Below are 14,866 nucleotides of genomic sequence, written 5' to 3'. Positions count from 1 at the left end.
CTTCACCGTAGCCAGTTGGTCCTCTGTGTCGGTCTTGACCCCGAAGCGAGGTATATTAGAGTTGGAGAGGCTAGTGCTGTGCTGCAGCTTCTTCACGCCACTGATCTGACACATTGGCTTGGCGTTCTTCTTGTCCGTCCTCTCTTTCTGCGTCTGTGGACATGGCATCTCCACGTCATGCTGCTTGTCTGGGGGGAGAGAAGTAGGAAATAGTTAGGGCCAATAGACAATACGCAAAGGGATTTTTTTGGGGCCTATTTTGTGCTTCTAGGGCCAAATCCTAACTTAAGATCACATTGTCCCCTATTTATATTCTTTTTTTTTTTTTTTTTTTTTTTAACCTTTATTTAACCAGGCAAGTCAGTTAAGAACATATTCTTATTTTCAATGACGGCCTGGGAAGAGTGGGTTAACTGCCTGTTCAGGGGCAGAACGACAGATTTGTACCTTGTCAGCTTGGGGGTTTGAACTCGCAACCTTCCGGTTAGTAGTCCAACGCTCTAACCACTAGGCTACGCTGCCGCCCCATTATGGATCACCAGCAAATTTAAGGCAGTTATATACAATACAACAACAAACAAGCATTACATTACACAACAGAATTTACAACACATTGTGTTCCCTCAGGCCGCTACTCTACTACTACATATCTACAATACAAAATCCATGTGTATGTGTGTGTATAGTGCGTATGTTATTATGTGTGTATGCGTGTGTCTGGGCGTGTGTGTGTGTGTGTCTGTGCCTGTGCCTGTGTGTGTGTGTCTGGGCCTGTGTGTGTGTGTGTGTCTGGGCCTGTGCCTGTGCCTGTGTGTGTGTGTGTGTGTGTGTGTGTGTGTGTGTGTGTGTGTGTGTGTGTGTGTGTGTGTGTGTGTGTGTGTGTGTGTGTGTGTGTGTGTGTGTGTGTGTGTGTGTGTGTGTGTGTGTGTGTGTGTGTGTCTTCAAAGGTGTATTTTTATCTCTGTTTTTCTAAACAGATTTGACATCAGTTACTTGATGTGGAATAGAGTACTGTGCACCTCCCATAGTCTGTCCTGGACTTGGGGATTGCGAAGAGACCACTGGTGGCATGTCTTGTGCGGTATGTATGGGTGTCTGAGCTGTGTGCTAGTAGTTTAAACAGACAGCTCAGTGCATTCAACAAGTCAATATTTCTTACAAATACAAGTAGTGATGAACCAGTAGTTCAGGTGCGACAAAACTAGGGCCTGTAGGACCTGCCTTGTTGATCGTGTTGTAAACAGGGCAGAGCAGCGCTTTCTTATGCACAGACCTCTATTGAGGTCAATTGGGGACTTGAGTAACACACACTGATCTCAAGTTAGGATTGGCCCTTATTAACTATCTAACACACACATGCACATCGCCCATGGTAGCTTTTAATAAAAACAGAATGGATTGTTGTACCCATATGATTTTGAGGCTTTTTGGGGATTGGGAGTTTCAGTTTCAGGGGAAATTTGTGGATTGAGTGATTGAGAATTGTCACTTGTCTCTTGGAGACTATTTGGGGACTTTGGAGACTGGACGCTGTTTGGGGACCTTGGAGACTGAGGACTGTTTGGAGACCTCGGAAACCAGGAATTGTTAGAGGAACATGGAGACTAGGGACTGTTTGGGGAACTTGGAGACGGGGGACTGTTTGGGGACCTTGGGTACTGCTTGGGGACCTAGGAGACTGGGGACAGTTTGGGGACCTCGGAGACCAGGACTGCTCGGGGACTGTTTGGGGAATGGGGACTGTTTGGGGACCTCAGGGATTGCTTCAGGACCATGGAGGATTGGTACTTGTTGTTCTTTCAATTGATTTGTTTTGTAAATTGATTGTTTGTGTACCTGTTTGCCATTTTACTGCATTGTCAGGAGATTGTAACATAAGCATTTAGCTGTACCCGCTACAACATCTGCTAAACTGTGTACCTGACCAATAAACTTTGATTCGACTTGAACTTGTTGTTATAAATACTGAAAATCAAGCAAGGTCAGCCAGTCTTACCTAAGAAGGTGCTGGAGATGAACTCAGAGACCTGGTTCCCTGAGCGACTCATCTCAGACAGGTGAGACAGCTCCCTGTTCAACATCCTCTTGAACTGGACACAGACAGGGAGTGAGAGAGAGAAAGAAAGAGAGAGATGGAGTGGGAGAGAGAGACAGAGTGAGGGTGAAAGAAAGAAAGTTTTACTCTTACACATACATTACATTGTATATAAATGGGAAACAGTAACAGACTTTTAATCTCAATGAGACTTGCTTAGATGGAATATAATGATATTCTCTTTCTGTCATTATCGGATGTTTTTACCATGCATTATGAATTTCAGGCACTTTCAGCAGACTCTCACATATACTGTGAGTAGCAACTGCAAACATAGTTCAAATTGTATGTCTGGTTTGATTTAAGGATGAGGTTCTGCGGAACTATTATTTTTGCCTTATTTCACATACTATTCACCAATGACTGGAGTGTTATACTTCGTTCATGTTTGAGAACAGCAATTTCCATATGACTTTGAAAGAGACAAGTAGGCAGCTCGTCCTCAACAACAAAACAGCTAAATACATAAGTCTACCCACAGCACATTTGCATAAACAAATCTATACAATATGGCTAACAAATTCTGACACAATGCTGAGGTGGAAATACGACTAGTTCCTGCACTAGTTATCTCCAATCTCTCCTACTGTACATACATCACAGATCATCACAACGATGTCACATTATTTACCCTTATGATCTAAATGAAAATGACTGCATTGATGGGAACACTTTAACAAATGAGTAAAGTAAACCCTTCTCTCACGGGATTGGAATAACACTGAATCAATAGACATAATCCAAAGGTGGCCAGGAGAACCTACAAGCTTTAACATAAACTTGGCCATTTGGGTCATGTTCATTACGGCACATGATGGAAAACACGAGAGTTTCTTATTGGACCAGGTAGCTCAGGTTGTCTCTCCCTGTTTAGTCTGTATTCTGTATTCTTCAATTTGGTGCCTAATGAACTCAGCACTGAATGTTATTGAATTCAAAATTAGCATCATGGACAACATACTTTTATGTATCCCCATGACACAGAATGTAAGTAGTTTGCCTCCGGCATTTTCAACGCAGTCAATCAAATGTTAAGAGTCATAAAGATGGATAGATCCAAAACAAGTATGCAAAAGGCTCCCCTCAAATCCTCGTTATACAATCAATCATGGCATCATCCATATACTAGTGTCCCCAGGGCCTTGATGAAAAACATCAACTAATTCTTCCCAGACAAATAAAGGCAAATAATCCCAGGGGTTAGTAACAAGATTGGATAAAGAAGGAGCAAGAACAGGAGTGTCCAAAAAAGACAAAGAAATCACTATATCACTATAAGAAATCTAGGCATGGCTATAAAAAAAATGGTAAAGTATTATCAATAACAGTATCCAATGAGGAATAACAGGATAGAATGGGTCCGACAGCTCTGTTAGACAAGAAGCTGCATTAGAAGGACACTAGTCGGCTGCATCTCCCACTAGCTCTTCAGCGATGACCTAACGTAGCTGTGGAGATGACGCTAGCCACGTCTGAGGAAGACTGCACTCCTGTCAACAACTGCCTGGGTTCTCACCCAATCGCATCAGCCCGCCGCTGAAAGCTAACCAATCAGCGGCCATTGAGACCAAATGGAAGCGAGAGCACTCGCTCTTCATCTGGCATTCCATTTTCTCTGTTTGAATACATGAATACATAATGAAGTCAAAATGAAGACCCTAGATCTGTCTAATTATAGGACTCATCTTGGTGTCCTCACAGTGCATCTGTCTAATTATAGGACTCATCTTCGTGTCCTCACAGTGCATCTGTCTAATTATAGGACTCATCTTGGTGTCCTCACAGTGCATCTGTCTAATTATAGGACTCATCTTGGTGTCCTCACAGTGCATCTGTCTAATTATAGGACTCATCTTGGTGCCCAAATGGATGTGTATTTACTCAGATGAGATATCAGCAGTGTGTATGTATATATGGCAATAGTCTTGGTGAACACTTACAAGACAGAGTAAACTTAATGTAGACTACTACAATTACTAGCCATGAGTTACCCAGCGAAGCAGAGCTAAATTAACTGAATGCCTGTTAGGTTCACTTCGAGGAGTATAACACTGTGCCTTGCGGTGAAAGCCCCTGTTTTTCCTGATGACTGTGTGATCTCGCTCTCCGTGGCCAATGTGTGCAAAACATTTATACCGGTTAACAATCACAAGGCTGCCGGGCCAGACGGAATATCAAATCAAATCAATTTATATAGCCCTTCTTACATCAGCTGATATCTCAAATTGCTGTACAGAAACCCAGCCTAAAACCCCAAACAGCAAGCAACGCAGGTGTAGAAGCACGGTGGCTAGGAAAAACTCCCTAGAAAGGCCAAAACCTAGGAAGAAACCCAGAGAGGAACCAGGCTATGAGGGGTGGCCAGTCCTCTTCTGGCTGTGCCGGGTGGAGATTATAACAGAACATGGCCAAGATGTTCAAATGTTCATAACATGGTCAAATAATAACAATCACAGTAGTTGTCGAGAGTGCAGCAAGTCAGCGTGTTCTCAAAGCATGTGGACCAACTGGCAGGTGTCTTCACAGACATTTTCAATCTATCCTTGTACCAGTCTGTAATCCTATGTTTCAATCTGATCATCATTGTCCCTGTTCTCAAGATCTCCAAGGTAACCTGCGTAAATGACTATCGCCATGTAGCACTCACATCTGTAATTATGAAGTGCTTTGAAAGGCTGGTCATGACACACATCAACACCATCATCTCAGACAGCCTAGACCAACCACCCCAAACAGATCCACAGATGATGCAATCTCAATTGCACTTCACACTGCCCTCTCCCACCTGGACAAAAGGGGAAATAACTATGTGAGAATGCTGTTCATAGACTACAGCACAGCGTTCAACACCATAGTGCCCTCCAAACTCATCACTAAGCTAAGTACCCTGGGACCAAACACCTCCTTCTGCAACTGGATCCTGAACTTCCCTACGGGCCGGCCCCAGGTGGTAAGGGTAGGCAACAACACATCTGCCACACTGATCCTCAACACGGGGGCACCTCAGGGGTGCGTGCTTAGTCCCTTCCTGTACTCGCTGTTACTCACGACTGCGTGGCCACACACGACTCCAACACCATCATCAAGTTTGCTGACGTCACAACGGTGGTAGGCCTGATCACCGATGGCGGTGAGTCAGCCTACAGGGAGGAGGTCAGAGACTTAATAGTGTGGTGCCAGGACAACAACCTCTCCCTCAACATCAGTAAGACCAAAGATCTGAACATGGACTATAGGAGAAAGAGGGGAGAGCACGCAACCATCCACATCAACGGGGCTGCAGTGGAGCGGGTCGAGAGCTTCAATTTCCTTGGCGGGCACATCACTAAGGACAAAACATGGTCCACACACACTCACACAGACATGAAGAGGGCACGGCAGAGCCTCTTCCCTCTCGAGGGGGCTAAAAAGATTTGACATGGGCCATCGGATCCTCAAAAAGTTCACATCACCACTTGGTATGGCAAATGCACCCCTTTGACCATAAAGCTCAAGAGAGTGTGGTACGGACAGCCCAGTACATCACTGGGGTCGAACTCCATCCTATCCAGGACCTCTATATCAGGCGTCAGAGGAAGGCCCAAAAAATGACCAAAAACTCCAGCCACCCAAGCCATAAACTGTTCACTCTGCTACTGTACCATCCGGCAAATGGTACCAGAGCATCGGCTCTCGGACCAACAGGCTCCAAGACAGCTTCTACCCCCAAGCTATAAGACTGCTAAATAGCCAGACTGCTAAAGTCAATGAATGGTACCTGAACTATCTGCACTGACCTTATGCACTGTTACTAAACTATATATGCAAACCATATACACACTTACTCACACACATTGACACTCCCACACAAAACACATACACTACACACACACTCAGACCGACACCACACAAACACACATACATACACACACTTTTACACTTTACAATCATTTGCTGCTTCTACTCTCTTCTTTATTTAACTCTTATTATTATCTATCCTGATGACAAGTCACTTTACCCTGCCTTCATGCACATATCTATCTAAAATACTTCATACCTCTGCACATTGATCTGGTACTGGTACTCCCTGTATGTAGCTCCACATTGATCTGGTACTGGTACTCCCTGTATGTAGCTCCACATTGATCTGGTACTGGTACTCCCTGTATGTAGCTCCACATTGATCTGGTACTGGTACTCCCTGTATATAGCTCTACATTGATCTGGTACTGGTACTCCCTGTATATAGCTCCACATTGATCTGGTACTGGTACTCCCTGTATATAGCTCTACATTGATCTGGTACTGGTACTCCCTGTATATAGCTCCACATTGATCTGGTACTGGTACTCCCTGTATATAGCTCTACATTGATCTGGTACTGGTACTCCCTGTATATAGCTCCACATTGATCTGGTGCTGGTACTCCCTGTATATAGCTCTACATTGATCTGGTACTGGTACTCCCTGTATATAGCTCTACATTGATCTGGTGCTGGTACTCCCTGTATATAGCTCCACATTGATCTGGTACTGGTACTCCCTGTATATAGCTCTACATTGATCTGGTGCTGGTACTCCCTGTATATAGCTCTACATTGATCTGGTGCTGGTACTCCCTGTATATAGCTCCACATTGATCTGGTACTGGTACTCCTTGTATATAGCTCTACATTGATCTGGTACTGGTACTCCCTGTATATAGCTCCACATTGATCTGGTACTGGTACTCCCTGTATATAGCTCTACATTGATCTGGTGCTGGTACTCCCTGTATATAGCTCTACATTGATCTGGTACTGGTACTCCCTGTATACAGCTCCACATTGATCTGGTACTGGTACTCCCTGTATATAGCTCTACATTGATCTGGTACTGGTACTCCCTGTATATAGCTCCACATTGATCTGGTACTGGTACTCCCTGTATATAGCTCTACATTGATCTGGTACTGGTACTCCCTGTATGTAGCTCCACATTGATCTGGTGCTGGTACTCCCTGTATATAGCTCTACATTGATCTGGTACTGGTACTCCCTGTATATAGCTCTACATTGATCTGGTACTGGTACTCCCTGTATATTGCTCCACATTGATCTGGTCCTGGTACTCCTGTACTGGTACTGCTGTATATAGCTCCATTTTTGTGTATTTTATTTTATTCCTCTCGTTACTACTTTATAAACTACATTGTTGGTTTAGGGCTCGTAAGCAAGCATTTCACTGTGAAGTCTATACCAGTTGTATTTGGCGCATGTGACAAATAACATTTGATCTGATTTACTACTACTATCTAGCCCCTTACGAGAAGGGGACGAGCTTAAAAAATCCACAGCTCACTGAAAAAAAGTCAGCTGTTGAAGATCAGTGACGCACATCCTCTGAAACTATAAGAATCAACCACAGTGGTTGTTGCTGAGAAGAGGAACAACTTTTACACGAGTGCACAATGCATTGTGTGAAATATATGCCACATAAAGCATTATATGTAGTCTTAAAATATACAGTAATTAAAATGTACAGTATATTCTCAGAAACCACAGTAAATAATGTCTACCTACTGTTTTATCCACTTTATATGTATATATTGTATTCCAGTCATTGTTCATCCTATATAACTACTGCTGTTCACATAATTTCTATTCATATAGTGTCCATACTGTCTATACACACTATTATATACACTGAGTGTACAAAACATTAGGAATATCTTCCCAATATTGCGTTGCACCCCTTTTCCCCTCAGATATATATATATATATATATGCATACACACACACACACACACACACACACACACACACACACACACACACACACACACACACACACACACACACACACACACACACACACACACACACACACACACACACACACACACACACACACACACACACACACACACACACACACACACACACACACACACACACACACACACACACACACACACACATACATACATACATACATACATACATACATACATACATACATACATACATACATACATACATACATACATACATACATACATACATACATACATACATACATACATACATACATACATACATACATACATACATACATACATACATACATACATACATACATACATACATACATACATACATACATACATACATACATACATACATACATACATACATACATACATACAGTATATTTATATTCCGGACTATATTCCTGACATTGCTCGTTCTGATATTTATTTGTATCTTTCTTTTTGGATTATGTGCATTTTGTTTTGTATTGCTAGGTATTATTACTGCACTGTTGGAGCTAGAAACACAAGCATTTGCTGCACCTGTGATAACAACTACAAATCTGTGTAAGCGAAGTATAAACTTTTATTTTATTTATTTAATCCATCAAAATTCAGTGAACATGAACGCAGCTCTCTTTGCAATTCGAAGCAGAATCAATCAGAAGCAGATACACTATATGAATAAAGGTATGTGGACACCTGCTCGTCAAACATCTCATTCCAAAATCAGGGACAATAATATGGAGTTGGTCCCCCCTTTGATGCTATAACAGCTGCCAATCTTCTGGGAAGGCTTTCCACTAGATGTTGGAACATTGCTGCGGGGACTTGCTTCCATTCAGCCATGATTAGGCCTGGCTCGCAGAGTTCCAATTCATCCCAAAGGTTTTTGATGGGGTTGAGGTCAGGGCTCTATGCAGGCCAATCAAGTTCTTCCACACCAATCTCAACAAACTATTTCTCTATGGATATCGCTTTGTGCACGCGGGCATTGTCCTTCTGAAACAGGAAAGGGCCTTCCCCAAAATGATGCCACAAAGGTTGAAGCTCAGAATTGTCTGGAATGGTTATGTTATGCTGTAACGTTAAGATTTCCCTTCACTGAAACTAAGGGGCCGAGCCCGAACCATGAAAAACAGCCCCAGACCATTATTCTTCTTCCACCAAACTTTACAACTTTACAACTTTAAAGTCACTGAGCTCTTCAGTAAGGCTATTATACTGTCAATGTTTGTCTATGGAGATTGCATGGCTGTGTGTTATACACCTGTCAGTAACTAATTTGAAGGGGTGTCCACATACCTTTGTATATATAGTATATATAGTGTATGTCTTTGATGAACACTTCCTGGTTGTGATGAACAGCTAATGAAGGGTTGGGGATGGTAGAGAACAGTGGAGGCTACTGAGGGGAGGACAGCTCATAATAATGGCTGGAATGGAGTGAATGGAACACTTGTGTTTGATACCATTCGATTCACTCCATTCCAGACACTACAGACATTCCACACATCCTCCCCTCAGCAGCCTCCACTGGTGGGAAACAGTGCAGCACTATTCATATAACACCCACTAGTCCCGTGCTCTGGTCCTCAGCCAGCCTTTCACACAGGGACAGACAGGTCATGGAGGAGCTCATTTGTAAAACAAATCCATGGGGATCTGTAGTGGCTCTCTACTGTACTTAAAGGGGAGGGCCTATCTAGGACCGAAGCACAATGATACTGTAGTTGGGTGTCTTCTTAAAGGGGATGCTGGTAGATATTATGCTTCTGCACAACGATTGTCGTTTTAATGGGAATGGCTGTAGAAAAGTGGCAGTTTGGTCTGGAATGAATGATCTGGATAGGTCTGATATCGTGACACAACTAGTGTATTCTGTGTTAGTCTACTTGTGTGTGTAGTGGATTATGTGTACACACCCCATACAAACACTCTTGGAATATTACCATATACTGTATACAGCTCTCAAATAAGACAACGGTGTAAAAGTAAAGCATAAGGGAGGGACTGTGGGCTGGAGTGCAGCACAGTTGGTCAATGCGGTAAAATACACTATGCTACAACACCAATACAACCACCGGAGTTAGCTTCGAGAGAAAACAAGAAGTTGAACCAAGCATCAAAGTAGACAAACTATCTCTTCTGATTTTGGTGAAATGTTACGACTACACTAAGCTGTTTACAATTAGCTTCAAATGCTAGCTAGGAACCATTGTCATTCCCCAGAAAGGAAACAACAACCAAATAATCATAAGGTAAAAATGCTAACGCTAGGCTAAAGCTAGGCTAATGCTAAAATATCCCAAAATACATCCCAGGTAAACTTGACCTTGAGTCGTCACAGACAGAAAGAAATCAAGCGGAAGCCCTTTTTATCCCCAAAAAGATGTCAAATAAACAAGTTTCTTATTTATTAGATGTGGATTAGGATTAGGATTGGTCCTTTCATTATGATGATGGGGTTATTGATTGAGAGCATTGATTGGAATGACGTCCGCTGCGAGCCTGATTTCACAGTGTGGGGCTAATGTACGCTGGATTAGTTTGAATCATCCATGCTTTTAACCTATAATACGTGAATGCTGGGAGTAATAGTTTTCATATAACACCCAACCACCACAACCAGCACCACACTCAGTCGTCTTCTGCCTCTTCAGTGAAATAATGAGTTTAAATACAATAACTAGTAATCTCTAGAGAATATGGTAAGGAATTGTGTAGCATTAGAGTCATTTACTGTATAGCTACAGAAGCTACTCTTATTAACAATCATTAACACTTGATCAAAATGATTTATCTTATAGAACTGTTGTGAATTGTTACACACTGTGATCATACAGGTGATATCATGGTGAGGCGAGGACATCGACCCCGGGGACTTAAGCCATTTTTAGCAGGAAAGCGGAACGTTAGACAGTAGTGCTGTTTGGTTACTTGTCTAACATAAGGCCTCAGCTGATACTAGTGTGTAGCCTGTCGAACCGAAGCCAGAGGCCCCAGGGCTTTGTGGTTCACTAGAATGGAGCCAAGCCTGTGTCACTGGGTTTGAAGCTTCTTTGGGCTGGCACTGGCCTGTGTGTGTGATTAAAGCCACCAGAAGGAGCAGGGTACCACATCGCCGTGCTTCCCACTTCTCTGTGGTTTCCTTTTGGAGCAGTAGAACAACCACTCTGGCTTCACATATGTTTGCTTGTTGCTGACTAGCCAATGGGTTGCCAGCAAAGACACATTCGGCATAACCCCCTGTGTTTGTTGGGTTGGTTGAAGCGCGTGTGGAGCCAGCTGAGATCAAAGACTAAGAAGTTGGAGCTAGAAACTGCTCTACGGTCAGTTTAGCATTTTTCCACTCTGACGCCACAACACACACACACACACACACACACACACACACACACACACACACACACACACACACACACACACACACACACACACACACACACACACACACACACACACACACACACACACACACACACACACACACACAGGGACTGGGAAGGGGGTATGTGGTGAGCTTGTGTTAGTGTTCTCACTCTCTACTAGCTTGGTGGTCCAGTGTGTTAGTGTTCTCTCTCTACTAGCCTGGTGGTCCAGTGTGTTAGTGTTCTCTCTCTACTAGCCTGGTGGTCCAGTGTGTTAGTGTTCTCTCTCTCTACTAGCCTGGTGGTCGAGTGTGTTAGTGTTCTCTCTCTCTACTAGCCTGGTGGTCCAGTGTGTTAGTGTTCTCTCTCTCTACCAGCCTGGTGGTCCAGTGTGTTAGTGTTCTCACTCTCTACTAGCCTGGTGGTCCAGTGTGTTAGTGTTCTCTCTCTACCAGCCTGGTGGTCCAGTGTGTTAGTGTTCTCACTCTCTACTAGCCTGGTGGTCCAGTGTGTTAGTGTTCTCTCTCTACCAGCCTGGTGGTCCAGTGTGTTAGTGTTCTCACTCTCTACTAGCCTGGTGGTCCAGTGTGTTAGTGTTCTCTCTCTACCAGCCTGGTGGTCCAGTGTGTTAGTGTTCTCTCTCTACCAGCCTGGTGGTCCAGTGTGTTAGTGTTCTCACTCTCTACTAGCCTGGTGGTCCAGTGTGTTAGTGTTTTCTCTCTACCAGCCTGGTGGTCCAGTGTGTTAGTGTTCTCACTCTCTACTAGCCTGGTGGTCCAGTGTGTTAGTGTTCTCTCTCTCTACTAGCCTGGTGGTCCAGTGTGTTAGTGTTCTCTCTCTACTAGCCTGGTGGTCTAGTGTGTTAGTTTTCTCTCTCTACTAGCCTGGTGGTCCAGTGTGTTAGTGTTTTCTCTCTCTACTAGCCTGGTGGTCCAGTGTGTTAGTGTTCTCTCTCTCTACTAGCCTGGTGGTCCAGTGTGTTAGTGTTCTCTCTCTCTACTAGCCTGGTGGTCCAGTGTGTTAGTGTTCTCTCTCTCTCTACCAGCCTGGTGGTCCAGTGTGTTAGTGTTCTCTCTCTACTAGCCTGGTGGTGCAGTGTGTTAGTGTTCTCTCTCTCTACTAGCCTGGTGGTCCAGTGTGTTAGTGTTCTCTCTCTCTACTAGCCTGGTGGTCCAGTGTGTTAGTGTTCTCTCTCTCTACTAGCCTGGTGGTCCAGTGTGTTAGTGTTCTCTCTCTACTAGCCTGGTGGTCCAGTGTGTTAGTGTTCTCTCTCTACTAGCCTGGTGGTCCTGTGTGTTAGTGTTCTCTCTCTCTACTAGCCTGGTGGTCCAGTGTGTTAGTGTTCTCTCTCTCTACTAGCCTGGCGGTCCAGTGTGTTAGTGTTCTCTCTCTCTACTAGCCTGGTGGTCCAGTGTGTTAGTGTTCTCTCTCTCTACTAGCCTGGTGGTCCAGTGTGTTAGTGCTCTATAAACTGCTCTCTTCAGTGTCATGACAAATATCAACTGTTGATATCAGGATTGTATGACATGACAACAACAGGATAGATGGCTACAGTCCATACAGTATGACATGACAACAACAGAATAGATGGCTACAGTCCATACAGTATGACATGACAACAACAGGATAGATGGCTACAGTCCATACAGTATGACATGACAACAACAGAATAGATGGCTACAGTCCATACAGTATGACATGAGAGCACCAAGATAGATGGCCACAGTCCATACAGTATGACATGACAACAACAGAATAGATGGCTACAGTCCATACAGTATGACATGACAACAACAGAATAGATGGCTACAGTCCATACAGTATGACATGACAACAACAAGATAGATGGCTACAGTCCATACAGTATGACATGACAACAACAGGATAGATGGCTACAGTCCATACAGTATGACATGACAACAACAGAATAGATGGCTACAGTCCATACAGTATGACATGACAACAACAGGATAGATGGCTACAGTCCATACAGTATGACATGACAACAACAGAATAGATGGCTACAGTCCATACAGTATGACATGAGAGCACCAAGATAGATGGCTACAGTCCATACAGTATGACATGACAACAACAGAATAGATGGCTACAGTCCATACAGTATGACATGACAACAACAGAATAGATGGCTACAGTCCATACAGTATGACATGACAACAACAGGATAGATGGCTACAGTCCATACAGTATGACATGACAACAACAGGATAGATGGCTACAGTCCATACAGTATGACATGACAACAACAGAATAGATGGCTACAGTCCCTACAGTATGACATGACAACAACAGAATAGATGGTTACAGTCCATACAGTATGACATGACAACAACAGGATAGATGGCTACAGTCCATACAGTATGACATGACAACAACAGAATAGATGGCTACAGTCCATACAGTATGACATGACAGCACCAAGATAGATGGCTACAGTCCATACAGTATGACATGATAACAACAGAATAGATGGCTACAGTCCATACAGTATGACATGACAACAACAGAATAGATGGCTACAGTCCATACAGTATGACATGACAACAACAGAATAGATGGCTACAGTCCATACAGTATGACATGACAACAACGACTGTATGGCTACAGTCCATACAGTATGACATGACAACAACGACTGTATGGCTACAGTCCATACAGTATGACATGACAACAACAGAATAGATGGCTACAGTCCATACAGTATGACATGACAACAACAGAATAGATGGCTACAGTCCATACAGTATGACATGACAACAACAGAATAGATGGCTACAGTCCATACAGTATGACATGACAACAACGACTGTATGGCTACAGTCCATACAGTATGACATGACAACAACAGAATAGATGGCTACAGTCCATACAGTATGACAAGATAACAACAGAATAGATGGCTACAGTCCATACAGTATGACATGACAGCACCAAGATAGATGGCTCCAGTCCATACAGTATGACAAGATAACAACAGAATAGATGGCTACAGTCCATACAGTATGAGACAAGTCTCCTCTCTCCCTGCCTCTCTTATTCATACTGGTTGGACTGGTATATCCTTTTTGCTCTCCATCTCTTCTCCTCACACTGACATAAGATCTCCCAGACGATCCCTCTTCCTTTCCACTGGCAATTTTTTTCCACATTTTCCTCCTTCCCTCCTTCTCCTCTCTTTACCGCTCCTCACCTCTCCTGTCTTCACCTCTCCTCTCTCCCCCTCTCTTCACCTCTATTCTCCCCTCCTCACCTCACCTCACCTCTCCTCTCCTCTCCTCTCCTCATTGGCACCAGGAAGCCCCTGGCCTTAAGCCCCTGAAGGAGATGAGCCATCTCTGTTATGGCAGGTGATGCATGTATATGCTAGATGAGTTAAGTTGGAATCCAGTTGAGATGAAGTGGATACATTATGTTACAGTTTCCAGTAAGATAGTATAATCAACCTGTGACCTTATGTGAAATATTTAAAATGCCTGCTAAGAGAGACAGACACACACATAAATAAACACACTACAATCTATCTCTCTCATTTTTAACACAGAGCCGGGATTGAATTGACGACATGGTTTCCATGGTAACATGGGTGAGCATGCGGGTCTGCAGCCGAGG

At 43.5% G+C, this 14,866-nt stretch overlaps 1 protein-coding gene across 12 annotated transcripts in view; it reads right to left on the bottom strand.

Annotated features, from left to right (window-relative positions):
- Positions 1 to 14,866, bottom strand: part of LOC118388049 (cAMP-specific 3',5'-cyclic phosphodiesterase 4D-like) — a 469,033-nt gene that overhangs the window by 36,847 nt on the left and 417,320 nt on the right. For all 12 annotated transcript variants that reach the window (XR_008142771.1, XM_052525216.1, XM_052525217.1 and 9 more), the window contains 2 exons: positions 1,997 to 2,090; positions 7 to 188 (listed from right to left, as the gene is read on the bottom strand). Coding sequence is in view for 11 of the 12 variants with exons in the window: in XM_052525216.1 (XP_052381176.1) it covers positions 7 to 188; positions 1,997 to 2,090 (276 nt within the window). In the remaining variant the exon portion in view is untranslated. The remainder of the gene's footprint in view (positions 1 to 6; positions 189 to 1,996; positions 2,091 to 14,866) is intronic.

Source organism: Oncorhynchus keta, chromosome 9 (assembly GCF_023373465.1).
Source record: "Oncorhynchus keta strain PuntledgeMale-10-30-2019 chromosome 9, Oket_V2, whole genome shotgun sequence".
NCBI lineage: Eukaryota > Metazoa > Chordata > Actinopteri > Salmoniformes > Salmonidae > Oncorhynchus > Oncorhynchus keta.
Note: the sequence above shows the minus strand (reverse complement) of the source record. Positions and strands in the feature narration are given on the sequence as shown.